General features: G+C 21.3%; 7 protein-coding genes across 7 annotated transcripts; 4 read left to right on the top strand and 3 right to left on the bottom strand. All coding sequences in view use genetic code 6, as the record gives it.

The window, feature by feature from the left end:
• Positions 1-1,479: 1,479 nt before the first annotated feature.
• On the top strand, positions 1,480-2,793 carry TTHERM_000304275 (hypothetical protein; the record flags this gene model as incomplete). The annotated part of the gene is made up of 4 exons (XM_012798851.1): positions 1,480-1,570; positions 1,739-2,024; positions 2,191-2,476; positions 2,635-2,793. 4 exons carry the CDS (start codon positions 1,480-1,482, stop codon positions 2,791-2,793), a joined length of 822 nt encoding a protein of 273 aa, XP_012654305.1.
• Positions 2,794-3,417: 624 nt separating this feature from the next.
• TTHERM_000304273 (hypothetical protein) lies at positions 3,418-3,739 on the bottom strand (the record flags this gene model as incomplete). The annotated part of the gene is made up of 2 exons (XM_012798850.1): positions 3,418-3,516; positions 3,596-3,739. 2 exons carry the CDS (start codon positions 3,737-3,739, stop codon positions 3,418-3,420), a joined length of 243 nt encoding a protein of 80 aa, XP_012654304.1.
• Positions 3,740-4,740: 1,001 nt separating this feature from the next.
• Positions 4,741-7,694, top strand: TTHERM_000304271 (hypothetical protein; the record flags this gene model as incomplete). The annotated part of the gene is made up of 6 exons (XM_012798849.1): positions 4,741-5,443; positions 5,660-5,932; positions 5,999-6,114; positions 6,166-7,315; positions 7,463-7,553; positions 7,655-7,694. The coding sequence occupies 6 exons, from the start codon at positions 4,741-4,743 to the stop codon at positions 7,692-7,694; spliced, it is 2,373 nt and encodes a 790-aa protein (XP_012654303.1).
• Positions 7,695-8,375: 681 nt separating this feature from the next.
• TTHERM_00304270 (transmembrane protein, putative) lies at positions 8,376-8,684 on the bottom strand (the record flags this gene model as incomplete). The annotated part of the gene is made up of 1 exon (XM_001021003.1): positions 8,376-8,684. One exon carries the CDS (start codon positions 8,682-8,684, stop codon positions 8,376-8,378), a length of 309 nt encoding a protein of 102 aa, XP_001021003.1.
• A 1,183-nt stretch (positions 8,685-9,867) lies between these two features.
• TTHERM_00304260 (hypothetical protein) lies at positions 9,868-12,260 on the top strand (the record flags this gene model as incomplete). The annotated part of the gene is made up of 10 exons (XM_001021002.4): positions 9,868-10,284; positions 10,340-10,383; positions 10,721-10,804; positions 10,858-11,028; positions 11,227-11,313; positions 11,437-11,526; positions 11,592-11,702; positions 11,767-11,838; positions 11,916-11,990; positions 12,098-12,260. 10 exons carry the CDS (start codon positions 9,868-9,870, stop codon positions 12,258-12,260), a joined length of 1,314 nt encoding a protein of 437 aa, XP_001021002.4.
• Positions 12,261-16,427: 4,167 nt separating this feature from the next.
• On the top strand, positions 16,428-17,106 carry TTHERM_000304243 (transmembrane protein, putative; the record flags this gene model as incomplete). The annotated part of the gene is made up of 2 exons (XM_012798848.1): positions 16,428-16,715; positions 16,936-17,106. 2 exons carry the CDS (start codon positions 16,428-16,430, stop codon positions 17,104-17,106), a joined length of 459 nt encoding a protein of 152 aa, XP_012654302.1.
• A 259-nt stretch (positions 17,107-17,365) lies between these two features.
• Positions 17,366-18,000, bottom strand: TTHERM_000304241 (hypothetical protein; the record flags this gene model as incomplete). The annotated part of the gene is made up of 2 exons (XM_012798847.1): positions 17,366-17,879; positions 17,954-18,000. The coding sequence occupies 2 exons, from the start codon at positions 17,998-18,000 to the stop codon at positions 17,366-17,368; spliced, it is 561 nt and encodes a 186-aa protein (XP_012654301.1).
• Positions 18,001-18,412: the final 412 nt, after the last annotated feature.

Genomic DNA, 18,412 nt, shown 5'->3' with positions numbered 1-18,412 from the left:
AGCTAATGTTAAAGTATAATAACGGATTAATTCATATAGTAAGGGATAGATTTCAAATGCTCAAGCGGATAAATTGTTGTAAGTAACTAAAATGAAATTACATTAGATTTAGATTTAGTAGGAAAAAAGATTACTACACCAATAATGTTTAAAGATATTGCGAAATTGAATTTTAATAAAGTTTAAATCACTGATTGCAAGTTAGAAAAATCTTTTATAAGTGTGAGAGGTGTTCAAGAATTCAACATAAACAGTATTATGGTAGATATAGCAAATCAAGCATAGTTATCGTTTGCATGGCTAATTAAAGCAAATGAAATTAAGCAATTATACATAGATTAAATAAATCTAGAGCAAACATCATATCTTATTTAATTAAGCGCAGATAATATTAAAATTAATAACTTGTAATCACTATCTATCAGCTACTTTGAACTTTTTAGTGAAAACTTAATATAAATAAATTATTTCTTAATAAAAGAAGTAAAAACACAGAGTTATACATTGACCTTAAAGCTTCTAACAAATACTAACATTGAGATTGGATAATTAATAGTATAAAGTAGTTCTTCAAATTAAATTTAAGGATATCTAACTAGTAATATTAAAATTAGTGATGATGATAGTTTTATTGGATATGAAATTCTTTCTATTTCTGTTAACTATTAAAAATAAATCTAATAAAAAATATTAATAAAATATTTATAATTTTAAATCTATGGTGAAATTTTTTTAAAAAATTAAATTTCATTCAATAAAAATAATTATTCAAATAATGAATTGCTAAGATCTTCAGAAATTAATTTTTTTCTGCAAATAGACGAGATAGACTATCAAATATTTAATTCATAAACTTTCTTTTAAATTTCTATAGCAAACATAGAATAAGTAAACATAGGATCAATGCTGGTAAAAGGATATACTACTATACCTCTTTTATATTAAGATGAATCTTTAATTAAGCTTAAAGAAGCTCGCAATTTTACTATAAGCAACATTTAAATCAAAGAAAATAGCTTTATTAGTTAAAGTATAATAATTGGAACAATATTAGATTTCGCTATAATAAATTAGATAGACATCAAGCCTGGGTGTAAATTTCAATCCTCTCTTTTAAACATAACTGCTTCTGATTTATTGATTAAAAATTTCAATATATAAAAATCAATCTTTAATTCATATCTATTATATATTCCTGAGTCAAACTAAGCTACAATAAAGGGATTATCCTTGGATGGTATTTAATTTTAGCAAGAATCCTTATTTTATTATGATGTAGTTATTTAAGCTTAATTTAATAAAGTTGTCATATAAAATATATTTTAGGCTCCTTATATGGATCTAGACTAACAAAAAATATAGCAGTAATAATTTATCATAAAAGTTTAATAATTAAGGAGTAGTTTGAAATTTAATGATTTATTTGTTGATATGAAGTAATCCAAGTAATCTTAAAATCTATCCTTTTTATTTTTGAAGATGGGACAGCCTTCTGAATAATAGCCTTTTTATAAGTTAGAGACATAAAATTCTTACATTAAAAATGGTTAATCTTAAGATTTTGGAGGATGTATTTAATTGCATAATTTAAAATAATCCTCAAAAAAATAAATTAAATTAATTTTCAAAAATACAACATTTGATTCTTGTGTGAGTAAATATTTAGGAGGCGCTATTTCTGGAGGTTTTTTAACTAAGGCTAATGATTTAAAGATAATTAATTGTAAAAGTAAAATAGGTGGAGGCCTTTATATTTATCAATCCAAGTCAAACAAAACAGAATTGCAGAAGATAAATTTTTAGAATAATAAAGCATATTTAACTGGAAATGATTATAGCTTTGAGATAGAAGAAATTCTTATCCATAAAATAGAAGAATTAAATTTAGACTTAAAAAACCCTTATGCAATAATTAAGACAGATCAATTTTTATATTAAGGTTTGACTTATGTTGTCTCTCTTTCTTTTAAAATAAATAATTAAATCTTTTCTGATTTTAACCAAGACTCTTCATTTGAAAATATGTATAATTTCATACTTAATACAAATGATAACTACTTGCAAGATTCTCCTCAACTTCTTTCAAATTATAATTCTCCTTATTTCATATGGGTTTTAGAGGATGCAGGTTTTTAAGGAAATCAACCAGCAAACATAAATTTTAAAAAAATTCTATTTAATAATATTAAGTTTAGTTTAAATACGAGCAACTACTAAGTATTAAATGGGTGTAAACTATAAGGAATGGAAAGAGTTGATGTTTAAAAAGGAGGTAAGCATACATTTATATGCAGATATTGCTAATAAAGCAAAGCAAATTATGATTAAGCATAGTGCTAATCCTGCTCGTTTCATCAATTTTAAGAATGCTTTGCAAATTATTCTCTTTTGTAAGATTCTTATTGGAGATTAAATTATACTGTAGACTCTGATTAAATATATAAATGCTCACTTAATCCTTCGAGCTGTGTTTCAGGTAAATTAATTATTTTTAAAATATTTAAATGTTTTCTTTTAAACAATAAAATATCCATTTAATTAAATTTTTTTCTGTATTTAATTAAAAATAATAAAATTAAAATTAAATAAAATCTATTTTGTCCTAATTTCTAAATTAATAAATTGAATATAAAGGAAGCGGAGTTGGGAATTCTTTATGCTATTAAGGTCACGTCGGAGCATAATGCTTAAATTGCGACATTGATGGAGTTTACTGGGGTGAAAAGTATTCAGTTTAAGGAAACTTTTAATGTTCAAAATGCAACTCAACAAAATCTAATTTAATAAAATTGATTATAATTATAATTATACTTATGGTTAGTTTAGTAGTTATTATAATGTCAACTTTTAAAAGACTTAGAAATGAGTTGTTCGCATTTTATTTATCCAAAATGGGTATTTTTTTTATTGGAAAGACCCTATTAACTTAAAATCTCTCCTCAACCTACATGAAAATATTCATGTTTCATGCATCTATTTACTCTGTTTCTCTTTAACTCATCAATATCGATATAATCTCTTCAATTTCTGCTTCATAGTATGTAGCCTACAACCCTTTAAACTCTCAATTCTTTTCATTGAGTTGCTTGTTATCTGAATTTAAATCTGAATAGACTTCTATAGGATATTTGTATCTCTTATTTCTCTTTTTAGTCCCTATTTTTATATTTTTATTTATTTTAACTTACCTAATTATGGCTATCATCTGTAAAAAAGTATCTCTCAAATAATCTTTGTACATTGGATGCCTATCTTTGATTTACATTTTTCTCACTGCCTTTTATTCTATTCTACTTGAATTATGTCTATCAAGCTTTAGTTGCTTCACTTTAATAAAAGATCAATCCTACTCACTTATAGATTTAAGTTTGTAATGTGGTAATTCTTCTTAATTATAAAAAATTTAGATACTTAGTCTCATTATACTACTTATTGTTTTAACCTTATTTCCTTTACTTGTCTATGCTATGATTATACGCTCAAGACATAGGTTGAGAAAAGTTAAGGTTATGTTTACTTATGGATTTTTATATAACGAATATACAACTCAATATTATTATTGGGAAATAATTAGACTAATAGTTAAAATAGTTACTGTGGTATTGAACATTCTATTAAAGTAGTATTTCTTAATTTCAGGTATTTTAATTTCAATTACTCTCCTTTTATATTTTATAGGATTATAAGTTTGCAATCCTTTTATATCTAAATTCTTGAATAACCTAGAAAAAGTTTCCATATTTTCTTTATAAATATTACTATTATCTACAGTTGTATTTTAAGAATATGATTATGACAAAGCTACTAAAAATGTTCAATTATTAAGCATAGTATTCTTTTGCTTTACTTAGATAATTAATTTTTTATTTATGCTATACATTTTATGGTTGATAGTTTAATCCTTCTTAGAGTCAAAAATTGTTTATTTAATAAAATACTTTAGATGTTGGTGTTTACAAAGATTTGTTCCTTTATATAATGTTAGAGTAAACAACAATATCAAAAAGTTAATAAGACTAACAAAGACTATGCAAAGCATGAATAATTTAGAATATAAATCAAAAAATGAAACACTAATTCATTATGAAATGATTCAAACATCTTGATTAGAAAAAACCAATGATGGGATCTTGTATCTGTTTCAGGTATTAGACATTAATGAATCATTAATTTAAGGCGAATTTTAACTTTTGTTTTTATTGATATTTGCTGCTAAATTTTTCTATACCTAATAAGTTAAAATTAAAAAAAAATAAATAAATTTTTTATTTTTATGTTATTTTATTTAATATGTTATTTGTTTACTTTTTAATTTTAAATGGATATCTTTAATTTTAATTTTTTTAAAAGAAAATAGTTTCTAATTAAAAAATTGACTTAAATTTGAGGAAATCTTGACTTAAAGACCCTAGTATTTTTATTTATTATTTATTCACTATCTATTATAATTCATTTCAGTTCTTCATAAGAGTGTGGGTATGGAGATTATTAATTTAGACTTTTTTCATTTAAATAAGATAAAATTATAAATTAAAAAAATAAAATACATACACAGCCACAAAAACAAATACAAAATCAAAAATAATCTTTTTAATATCTAAATAAAAGAAATTCTTTGTCACATTAACTTTAGATCTATAAACTACGAATATTTCTTATAGATAAGAATTTCTGATTAAGCAAAATAAAAAATTCTATAAACAAAAAATTAGGAAAGATAAAAATTAAAAGTAAAAACAAATGAAAGTAAAAATTTTGAGCTTTTTTTAAATATGCTCTTTAATTACTGTTGCTATATGTTATGTTGATGAAATATAATACCAAAAATTAAATGCCAGTTAATGCTAAAGTATAATAACGGATTAATTCATCTAGTAAGGGATAGATTTCAAATGCTCAAGTGGATAAATTGTGGTAAGTAACTAAAATGAAATTACATTAGATTTAGATTTAGTAGGAAAAAAGATTACTACACCAATAATGTTTAAAGATATCGCAAAATTGAATTTTAATAAAGTTTAAATCACCAATTTCAAGTTAGAAAAATCTTTTATAAGCGTGAAAGGTGTTCAAGAATTCAACATAAACAGTATTATGATAGATATAGCAAATCAAGAAGGGTTATCACTTGAGTGGATACTCAAAGCATATTAAATTAAACAAATAAATATAGATTAAATAAATGTTGGACATACACCTTAATATCTTATTTAATTAAGTGCAAATAGTATTAAAATTAATAATCTATAAACATTATCTATTAACAACTTAGAACTCTCTAGCAATAACTTAATATAAATAAATTACTTCTTAATAAGAGAAGTATAGACGCAGAGTTATACATTGACCTTAAAGTTATTAACAAATACTAACATTGAAATTGGATAATTAATAGTCTAAAGCAGTTCTTCAAATTAAAATTAAAGATATCTAAATAATAATAGTATAATCAATAACAATGGTAGTTTTATTGGGTAGGAAATTCTTTCTATTTCTGTTAACTATTAAAAATTTATTTAACAAAAAATATTAATAAAAAATTTATAATTTTAAATCTATGGTGAAATATTTTTAAAAAACTAAATTTCATTCTATAAAAATAATTATTCAAATAATGAATTAATAAGATCATCAGAAATAAATTTTTTTCTGTAAATAGACTAGATAGAATATCAAATATTTAATTCACAAACTTTCTTTTAGATTTCTATTACAGAAATCGAATAAGTAAACATAGGATCAATATTGGTTAAAGGATATACTACTTTACCTCTTTTGTATTAAGATGAATCTTTAATTATGCTTAATAAAGTTAGCAATTTTACTACAAGCAACATTCAGATCAAAGAAAATAGCTTTATTAGTTAAAGTATAATACAAGGAACAGTGTTAGATTTCGCTGTAATAGATTAAATTGATATCAAGCCTGGGTGTAAATTTCAATCCTCTCTTTTAAACATAACTGTTTCTGATTTATTGATTAAAAATATCAATATAGAGAAATCAGTCTTTAATTCATATCTATTATATATTCCTTAATCAAACTAAGTTTCAATAAAGGGATTATCCTTGGATGGTATTTAATTTTAGCAAGAATCCTTATTTTATTATGATGTAGTTATTTAAGCTTAATTTAATAAAGTTATCATATAAAATATATTTTAGGCTTCTTATATGGATCTAAACTAACAAAAAATATAGCAGTAATAATTTATCATAAAAGTTTAATAATTAAAGAGTAGTTTGAAATTTAATGATTTATTTGCTGATATGAAGCAATCTAAGTAATCTTAAAATCTATCCCTTTTATTTTTGAATTTGGGACTGCCTTCTGAATAATACCCTTTTTATACCTTAGAGACATAAAATTCTTACATTAAAAATGGTTAATCTTAAGATTTTGGAGGATGCTTTTAATTGCATAATTTAAAATAATCCTCAATATAATAAATTAAATTAATTTTCAAAAATACAACATTTGATTCTTGTGTGAGTAAATATTTAGGAGGCGCTATTTCTGGAGGTTTTTTAACTGAGGCTAATGATTTAAATATAATTAATTGTAAAAGTAAAATAGGTGGAGGCCTTTATATTTATCAATCCGAGTCAAACAAAACAGAATTGCAGAAGATAAATTTTTAGAATAATAAAGCATATTTAACTGGAAATGATTATAGCTTTGAGATAGAAGAAATTCTTATCCATAAAATAGAAGAATTAAATTTAGACTTAAAAAACCCTTATGCAATAATTAAGACAGATCAATTTTTATATTAAGGTTTGACTTATGTTGTCTCTCTTTCTTTTAAAATAAATAATTAAATCTTTTCTGATTTTAACAAAGACTCTTCATTTGAAAATATGTATAGTTTCATACTTAATACAAATGATAACTACTTGCTAGATTCTCCTCAACTTCTTTCAAGTTATAATTCCCCTTATTTCATATGGGTTTTAGAACATGCAGATTTTTAAGGAAATCAACTAACAAACATAAATTTAAAATAAATACAATTTAATAATATTCAGTATAGTTTAAATACAAGCAACTACTAAGTATTTAATGGCTGTAAACAATAAGGTATGGAAAAAGTTAAAGTTTAATATGGAGGTAAACAGACTTTTATATGCAGATATTGCTAATAAAGCAAAGCCAATTATGATCAAGCACAGTGCTAATCTTGCTCATTTAATTAATTTTAAGAATGCTTTGCAAATTATTCTCTTTTGTAAGAATCTTATTGGAGATTAAATTATACTATAGACTCTGATTAAATATATAAATGCTCACTTAATCCTTCGAGCTGCGTTTCAGGTAAAATAATTATTTTTACAATTTAAAAATTTTAGCAATTTAACAAAAAATATCAAGTTTTTTTTTGTATTTAATTAAAAAAATTAAAATTAAAATTAAACAAAATCTATTTTATCCAAATTTTTAAATTAATAATTCTAAAAAAAGGAAGCGGAGTTGGGAATTCTTTATGCTATTAAGGTCACATCGGAGCATAATGCTTAAATTGTGATATTGACGGAGTTTACTGGGGTGAAAAGTATTCAGTTTAAGGAAACTTTTAATGTTCAAAATGCAACTCAACAATATCTAATTTAATAAAATTTATTTTAATTATAATTATTCTTATGATTAGTTCAGTAATTATTATAATGTCAACTTTTAAAAGACTTAGAAATGAGTTATGCGCATTTTATTTATCCAAAATGGGTATTTTTTTTATTGGAAAGACCTTAAGAACTTAAAATCTCTCTTCAACCTATATCAAAATATTCATGTTTCATGCATCTATTTACGCTGTTTCTCTTTAACTCATCAATATTGATATCGTCTCTTCAATTTCTGCTTCATAGTATGTAGCCTACAGCCCTTTAAACTCTCAATTCTTTTCATTGAGTTGTTTGTTATCTGAATTTAAATCTGAATAGACTTCTATAGGATATTTGAATCTCCTATTTCTCATTTTAGTCCCTATATTTATATTTTTATTTATTTTAGCATACCTAATTATGGCTATCATCTGTAAAAAAGTATCTCTCAAATAATCTTTCTAAATTGGATGCCTATCTTTGATTTACATTTTTCTCACTTCCTTTTATTCTGCTCTACTTGAATTATGTCTATCAAGCTTTAGTTGCTTCACTTTAATTAAAGATCAATCCTATTCACTTATAGATTTAAGTTTGTAATGTGGTAATTCTTCTTAATTATAAAAAATTTAGATACTTAGTCTCATTATACTACTTATTGTTTTAACCTTATTTCCTTTATTTGTCTATGCTATGCTTATACGCTCAAGACATAAACTGAGAAAAATTAAGGTCATGTTTACTTATGGATTTTTATATAATGAATATATTACTCAATATTATTATTGGGAGGCAATTAGACTTATAGTTAAAATAATCATTGTGGTATTGAACATTTTATTAAAGTAGTATTTCTTAATTTCAGGTAATTTAATTTCAATTACTCTCCTGTTTTACTTTATAGGATTATAAGTTTGCAATCCTTTTATTTCTAAATTCTTGAATAACCTAGAAAAAGTTTCCATATTTTCTTTATAAATACTGCTATTATCTACAGTAATATTTTAAGAATATGATTAAGATAAAGTTACTAAAGGCATTTAATTAGTAAGCATAGTATTCTTTTGCTTTGCTTAGATCATTAATTTCTTATTTATGCTATACACTTTATGGTTGATAGTTTCATCTTTCTTAGAATAAAAGATTGTTTATTTAGTAAAATACTTTAAATGTTAGAGTTTACAAAGATTTGTTCCTTTATATAATTTTAGAGTAAACAAAAATATCAAAAAATTAATAAGACTTACAAAAACTATGCAAAGCATGAATAATTTCGAATATATATCAAAAAATGAAACACTAATTCATTATGAAATGATTACAAATTATTGATTGGAAAAAATCAATGATGAAATAAATCCTTTATCTGTTCAGGTTTTAAAAATTATTAAAATAATATACCAAAAGCTACATGGAAATTTATAGGTATTTTTTGCTGTATTATAGAAAATAAAAAAAATATTAAAAAATAGATGTTAATGAATCATTAATTTAAAGTGAATTTTAACTTTTGTATTTATACATAAATATTTAGCATTAAAATATATGAAACATTAAAATATTCTTTTTGTTTTATTTATTATTTAATAGATGTTGATTATAAAGTTTTTTGATAAAATTTTATTACCTTTACCGAATAGTTTTTAAAATATTATCTAAAAACTAGGGCTAAAAATTTATATTTTGATAGAAAAATATAAGAAATAATTAATGTGATTAATTAAATTAAAATTTTAATAAATTTTTAATGAAATAAATACATATTAATTTTTTCTACCTCAAAAATTAAAGTTAATTGGTTATTAAATTTGACAAAATTAGAAATAAATTTTAAAAAATTTTAAAGTATAGTTAGCAATTAAGTGTTTCTCATAATCTTTTATTCTTCAAATTAATTATCTAATTTTAATTTATTTTATGATATTTTTATCACAATAAAAATAGTACGTATTGAATTAAAATGCTTATTTTAATTATACAAAGCTCTAATTTCATTATTTTGAATTTATTGCAGGAACCTAAAATGTGTTATTTTTATTTCCATTCAAAGTATATTTAATTAAGATATTCGTAATTAAAAAATAGAGCGCTAATTTGATTATTTTAAAATTAGAGTAGACAGAATGAATAAATTAATTAATTCATTATATCAAAAAACTAAAAAGATAAATTTTCAACTTATTTTTCAAATTAACTAATTATATAAAAACTTAATAAGTAAAAAGTTAACTAAATATCAAAAGGTTCAATAATATAATTCCAGAAATGTCAAGATAAGAATTAAAAAATAACGAAACTAATTAATTACTAGAAATACAAACAGAATAGTAACTAAAAAGAATCTATGAACATGTCGATTAAAAAGTATTTTAATCTGAAGAAGTTGGTCAAGAGTAAAAAGAAGAGGATGAAAAGGAATTTGATGAAGAAGAGAAAGAAGAAGAAGAAGAATTAAGTGATAATGACCTTAAAAGTGATGAATAAGATAGCTCTATTAATTAAGAAGATGATTTTTCAGATGAACTAGAATTTGAGGAGTAAGTGGGATAATCAGAAAATTAAAATGATAAAAGCGAAGAAGAAGAAGATGACATAGAAGATTAAAATAGTGATTATAGTAGTGATTCTGATTATGAAGTCTTATAAATATTTTTTGATTATACTTCAATCACTTTAGAAAAGGTAATTTATATTAATTAATAATATTATACAAATTATTTTAATAAAAATATAAAAGTTACAATAAGAGGACTATAAGTATTGCAGGTACATTGAATTATGGTAAAAGTTTTTGTTAATTTAATTTTTGTCATTTTATTTTATATATTTAAATATAAAACTGATATAATATATAATTCACTGAGAAGTTTATTTAACAGATTTTTCTTAAAAATAAATGATTTAATTGTTATTTTAATTCTAATTTAAACTTCTTTAGCTTTTAAGGATTTTTTTGTTATATTTTAATTAAAAATATGTGTATTATTTATTTATCATTTTCAGAGTATATTTTATTAAAAATGATCAATTAGTAAGAAATAATATATAATTTTTGAATCTTAACTTTATTCATTATTAAACCTTTTTAAAATTTTTCATTTTAATAAATTAATCATAGGGGTTTTCATCTAAATTCTTTATCTACTGTTTGTAAAGCGATATCTAAATGTAAAAATCTTTTTGCCTTAGAACTACCTATAGAGTAAATTTTTATAAATAAATATTTTAGTAAAAAATAATTTAAAAAATACTTAGTATTTTGGATTAAAGAGACATATATAAACTAGGATAAGAACTAATAAAGCTAAATAAATTATTTGAACTTAAATTTGAGTTAAAAGAAGATATTTAAGATAAAACTTACGAATAGATGATAAGATTCTTTAAATTCTGCTAGAAATATACCAAATTGAGGCTATGTTTAAGGTATAATACAATTTTTTGTTTTATTATTTCAATAAGAATTAGAAAATATATTTTATATTTTAAATTTTATTTGTTACATCATTTTATTTGTTTTTAATAAATTGGATAAATAAATTTTTTTTTATACTAACTTAAGAAATGTCCAAAACAAAAATTTAATATAATTTTTACTGAAAATTTTAATTATTATTATTTTAGTATAACTGGCGAAATATAATTGAAAAAGTAATCAATATGGCAATAAAGAACCTTACAAAATGTATCTAAATTAATTATCCTGAAGCAGTAATTAATTAATTTTTATGATAATTATTAATAAAGTTAATTAATTTTTAATTTGAAATAATTTTGGATTTTAGATTATTTTAAAACTAGTTTTATTATTTAAAATTATAAACTATTAAAAAGGGATGCTTATGTAGATAAAAAGGATTTAAAATATTTACGAAAATTATTAACTAAATGTGTGAATCTTTAACATTTATATATTGATTTGCTGTAATCATTTTCATAATAATAGCTTATTTATGGAATAATTAAATTAACTTTACTATTTTTAATAGAGGTACTACATTAGATTCAGAGAGTTTAGGTTAAGTTTTAGGAAATTATGAGTAACTTATATCTTTGAAAATTGTACATGGTCATTACGATTTTTATAGGAATTGTAATAGGTAAATAAATAAATTTTTTTTATCTATTAATATATTTATTAATTAATTACTTTTTATTCAAAAGCTTTTCAATAGATAAATTCTTGAGTAATTTAGCTAATTGTAGATATCTTAAAAATTTGGATTTAGAATTTTCGTAAAAAATTAAAATTTTTTAAGTATTAAACATCCATTTTTAATAATATAAATATAATTTCATTATTTTTGTATTAGGGAAGAATAATTTGGTTTTAAGAGGTTGGTAAAAGGAATAAAAAAATTAGAATAGTTAGCAACTCTCAGATTGAAGTAAATTTAATTTAAATTTTGTTTTGAAGGTTTTAACAATAAAAACTTTTTTAGACTTTAAAATTTTTAATATTTAGATAAAAGTGATAATTTTTTATTAAATAAAGGATGTACGGAGATTATATGAGTGATTATTTAGTCATATAATTTGCTAAATTAAAAAGATTGGTTTGTTTTTCCTATATTAATGATGAGTATACATCAAAAAATAAGGTTAATGATTGTCAACTTTTCAGATTAATAACTAAACATCCTGATTGGTTTTATTGAAAATAATTTGCATTTACAATTAAATAAAATTATTAAATATTTGTTTTTTGAATTTATAAAGTATTACTTTAAGATAATTTATAACATTATTTAAAATTGATGATCATATTTTCTTTATGAGTACCTTCATTAAATTGACAATTTTATTTATTTTTTTTAATCCAAGAAAATAAAAGTAAAAAAAAATAATTACATACATATATAAACTCTTTTTATATGAGAAAAACTAAAATAAAATAAATAAAAAGCTTATTCAATAATCTTCTCCAATGTAACAAATAATCCATTTAAAAATATAAATTTTAAAAATTATATTTTATAAAAATGTTATTATAAAGTGTAATTTGCATTTAATATTAATGAAAATTGATATTGAAAATTTTCGATTTAAAACTTTTGATAAAACATGGACTTTTAATGCTTTTAAATATCTTTTATCAAACAAATTTAATGTTTAAAAAACTAAATTTATTTATTTTATCGGTTTTTATGACTTTAAAAAAATAATAATAATTTTATATTCTCTGAATTATATTTGCTTTGGTATTTATACTTTTATTTTTCATATTATATTTATTAAAAAATATGATAACTATCAATTACTTACTTACTTACTATATTCTTTTATTTTAAATACATTCTTAATCAGTATATAAATAAATATAAATGCCTTTCTAAATGATATGGAATAATCTCTATTTTTTTAAATACATTCATGTATTTAAATAAATTCATATCTTAATGAATTTGTAAAAGTATCCTTTTTTTCACATTATTATGAAAAAATTATGTTTTAATAATGCACAAAGTAAAAATTCAATTAAATATTTTAAGTGTACTTCTCAATAAACTAAATATGAGCAATTACTAAATATTTAATGTCTGCAAATATTAAATTACGGAAAAAGTTGAAGTTTAAAAAAGATTGAGACATACTTTTGAAATCATTTATTATTTGTAAATAAAGCCTTATTATAATCAAGTATTGTGCTTATCCTGTTTTTTTCATAAGTTTTAAGAATGATTGGCAAACCAATCTCTCATATAAAATTCTTACTGAAGGTTATATTACATTTAAAACTCTAATTAAATGTGGATCAATTAAAAAAATATATTTAATTTTTTTTTTACTGTTTTTAATGAATATTAAATTATCAATAAATAAAATAGAAATACTGTACTTTCTGTTTTATTTCCACTCAAATATATTAGATTCCAAATTTTTAAAAACCAAATTTTTTTTGTAGTTTATTTATTATAAAATTTTATTTTTTAAATAATAAAAATTATGTTGCAGTAAATTTATATAAATTTAGAATTTAAAAACAAAAAATATTTAATTCAAATTTTAAGTAATACTTTAATTGTATTTTATATTGTATTCTTCAAAAATTAGCTTACAGCTTTACTTTAGTATAATAAAAATTAAATTTATAAGTTTAGAAAAACTAAACAATTTTTTATTCCAATATTGCTTGAGATTAGCTTCGTTTTTTGTTTTTAAATACTGTTTAATCTTATAAAATATATTTTTCAAATAAAAAACCATTCAATTTTATAAAAATCCTATGAAAAATTGTCTCCCTCTTCAAATATTCTTCATTTTCATATTAAAATTTATGAATAGATTAATAATTGATTTTCTAAATTTTTTCGAATATTGAATATAATTTTGATGAGAAAATTAAATATTAATTATTTTATTTTTTGAAATAAAAAAGCACTTATCAGAAAAATGATCAAAAAATTGTATTTAAATTTGATTTTTACAATCTAATTTACTAAAAAAAAATAAACACTGAAAATAGACAAAGTCAAATTAAAAACATATTCTATTAATTCTTATATCTGGTTCATAAGTATTTTTTTTTAATTAACAAAAATAAAGAAAAGAGGAGAAATAAATGTAAATAAATATCTTGAAATTGTTAAAGATATACTCCTTTATTGGTATTGCTATTTGCAATATAGATCTAATCAGTAATTATGAGAAATAAGAAGAGCCTTGTTAAATCATATTAATGGATTAATTCAAAAATTAAGGGATTGATTTTAAGTGCGTTGATGGATAAATAATGGTTATTCAATAAAATGAAATCACACTTAATTTAAATTTATTATCTGAAGAAATCACTACAACAATAGTATTTAAAGATATTACCAAGTTAAATTTAAATTAAATTTAAATCGTTGACTGTTGTTTCAGAAAATTGTAAAATGATTTTATAAGCATTGAAAATATTCAAGAATTGAATTTAAATAATGTAGAAATTAGCATAATATTTTTTGGTCTTAGTACTAAGCTAATCAAAACAAATTAAATTAATTTAATCTAGATTGATAAAATAAGTATAAAATTTTCTTACCTAATTTTAATGAGTGCAAAAATTATTAAAATTAATAGCTTGTTAGTAGAACCTCAATCTTAATTATAAATCATAAGCTAAGATTTACTGTTTATAGAAAAAATTTAGATTAATATGACATAATTTATTATTAATAAAAACTTAATTCTATCTTCAAGTAAAGAAATTTAAGTTAGCTAGTTAATCGTAAACAACTCTTACCCTATCATATAAAAAAAATAACTCCTAAAAAGCATTCCTTAAAGAAATCTTAATGAATAATTAGTATCAAGTTTTATTTAATTTTATATTCCATTTGAAGAATAATATGATCAAAAAGTACTAATAAAATATTTATTAATTACAGGTTAAGAATAAATATTTTTAAAGAGTACTATATCATTCTTATTATATTCCTTTTATTAATCTCGTGATTAAAGAACTAATTTAATTTAAATAGACTAGATAGACTATCAAATCGCTAATTTTTCAAATTAGTTTGATATTGAAATATTAGATTTTACATCAGTAAATATTGGTTCAATCGTTATTCGAGCATAAACTAAATTCATTCCTAATGATTTAAAATAGTAACTCATTTTTGCTTAATCTGTTGATAATTTGAATATAGATAGCATTTTAATTCAAGAAAATAGCCAATTAACTTAAAGTTTGTTAACTGGGTCTGTAGGTAATGTAAATATAAATTAGTTTATTTCAAAGTCTGGATGCAGATTTTATACTTCTCTTACAGATATTAAATCATACAGTATTAATATACAAAATATGCATATAGAGAAAGGAGTCTTTGATGAGTATCTTTTATATATTCCGTTTTCTAGAAATATTTTAATAAAAGGATTATATTTGGATAGTATTTCGTTTAAGCAATAATCTTTATTTTTTTTTGATGATAGCGATGCTGTTAAAATTGAAAATTTTGTTATATAAAATATAAATTAATCTTCTCAGTACCAAGAAAAATAGGAAAATTAAGAATAGCAATAGTTCATAATAGTAGCTAAAAGGATATAAAGCAGTTTGATTCTTCATGATTTATTTGCAGATATGGGGTAATCAAAAAATTTATCATTTCTATTCCTTGAGTATGTATATCCTCCTGGCCCTCAAATTTATTCTCAACTTTATGTTGAAAATGCTTACTTTAAAAATGGTCATTCCTTAGATTTTGGGGGATGTTTTCAGTTACATGGCTATCTTAACTCATCATAACATTAAATTTAATTATATTTTTAAAATACTACATTTGATTCTTGTGTCAGTAAGTATTTAGGAGGTGCAGTCTCGGGAGGTTCTTTAATTAAAGCATAAAACTTGAATATAATTAATTGCAGAAGCAAAATTGGTGGAGGCCTTTATATTTGGCAATCCAATTCTGATAAAAATGAATTAAAATAAATTAATTTTTAGAGTAATGTAGCATATTTAACTGGAAATGATTATAGCTTTGAGATATAAGAAATTGCTATTTAAAAAATAGAAGAATTGAATTTTGAATTGTAATAACCATACACAATAATTTAGACGAACAAATATTTATATTAAGGTTTGACTTATGCCTTTTTACTATCTTTTAAAATTAATAATTAACTATTTACATAATTTGACAAAGAATCTTCATTTGGAAATATTAATAATTTCATAAATAATAAAAATGATAATTATTTGTAAGATACTCCTGAATTACTTACAATTTTTGATTCTCCTTCCCCATATTTTTTAATGATAATATAAAACTAAGATTTTAAGGGAAAATAGTAAGAAAACTTAAATTTGAAATAAATATTATTTGATACATATTATGATTTAAATACAAGCAATTATAAAATTTATAATGGCTGCAAAGAATCAGCAGGAATGGAGAGAGTCAGTATTTAATCTGGAGTTTATAACACTTTTATATGCAGATATTGTAATTAATAAAAAGTCAATTATGATCAATCACAATGTTAATCCTGCCCTTTTTAGTATTTTTCTGAATGTTTCGCAAATTATTCTCTTTTATAGGATTCTTTTTGGAGATCAAATTATACTGTTGAAGTTAGTTAAATTTATAAATGCTCATTAAATCCCAAAAGTTGTATCTCAGGTAAATTAATAAATTATCTATCAATACTTTATTTTTTTAAATATTCTTTTTTTCTCCTTTAAATTTTTATTGAAAATAAAATTCCTCAAATTAATTAAAATAAATTTTCTCACACATATTTTCTTCATTTACAAAATTTTAATTCAAAAAATTTTTCTTAATTAATTAAATAAATATTTCCAAAATATATTTTGAATAAATAATTTAAATAAAAACAAAGGTAGTGGATTTGGTAATTCTCTCTGTTATGAAGGTCATATCGGAGCATAATGCTTAAATTGTGATATTGATGGAGTTTATTGGGGAGAATAATATTCAGTTTAAGGAAATTTTTAGTGTTCAAAATGCAGCTCAAAAACATAAAATTTAATTAAATTTGTTTTCATCATGATTTTCCTAATTATAAGTATAGCTATTATAATTATTTCAACTTTTAAAAGATTAAGAAATGAACTATGTGCATTTTATTTAGCTAAGATGGGTATTTTTTTCATAGGTAGGACTCTATAAAAATAGAATCTTTCTTCAACTTATATCAAAATATTTATGTTTCATGCCTCTATCTTTGCTGTATCTATTTAATTCATAAATATTGATATCATCTCTTCAATTTCTGCTTATTAGTTAGTTGCCTATAGTCCTTTAAACTCTCAGTTCTTTTCTTTAAGCTGTTTAATATCTGAATATAAATCTTATTCAACATCTATTGGATATTAGTATCTCTTGCTTCTCTTTATGGTTCCTATATTTTTATTTTTATTAATTGCAATAATTTTAGCATTTTGCTTTATCTTTAAGAGGATATCTTTTAAATAATCAATATATATGGGATACCTATCTTTGATTTATATTTTTATAACAGCTTTTTATTCTATTCTCCTTGAGGTATGCCTATCAAGCTTTACTTGTTTCTAGCTAGAGAAAGATAAATCTTATTCACTGATAGATCTTAGCCTACAATGTGGTAATTCTTCTTAGTTAGAATAGATTTAGTTGCTTAGCCTCTTGATGTTGCTCACAGTTTTAACCTCTTTTCCATTATTTGTTTGTGCTATGATAATCCATTCAAGACACAGGTTGAAAAAAGTTAAGATTATGTTTACTTATGGATTTTTATATGATGAATACAGGCCTTAATATTATTATTGGGAGATGGTTAGGTTGCTAGTTAAAATATTAATCGTAGTATTCAGTATTTTTTTTAGGTAATATTTTTTAATTGCAGGAATATTGATTACTATTGTTTTGATGCTGTATTTTATAGGACTTTAATCATGCAACCCATTTATATCAAAATCCTTGAATAGAATTGAAAAAATATCTGTATTTATTTCTTAAATATTATTGTTATGTTCAGTAATGTTTTCTGATTACAATGAAAAAGATACTTCTCAAGCTATTTAAATTCTAAGCACAGTAATGTTTACTTTCACACAAATCATTAATTTGTTATTTATGATTTATATGCTATGGCTGATAGTGGTATCATTCTTAGAGTAATAAATTGTTTTCTTAATAAAATACTGTAAATTTAGGTTTTTACAAAGATTTTTAAATGAATATCCTTTGAGAGTAAACAATAATATAAAAAAAATGATAAAATTAACAAAAAGAATTTAAAGTTTGAATTGTATATAAAGTAATTCTGACTATGAAATACTAATTCATCATGAAATGGTCAGAATATCATGACTTAG

Source organism: Tetrahymena thermophila, assembly GCF_000189635.1.
Source record: "Tetrahymena thermophila SB210 genomic scaffold scf_8254551, whole genome shotgun sequence".
Lineage (NCBI taxonomy): Eukaryota > Ciliophora > Oligohymenophorea > Hymenostomatida > Tetrahymenidae > Tetrahymena > Tetrahymena thermophila.
Note: the sequence above shows the minus strand (reverse complement) of the source record. Positions and strands in the feature narration are given on the sequence as shown.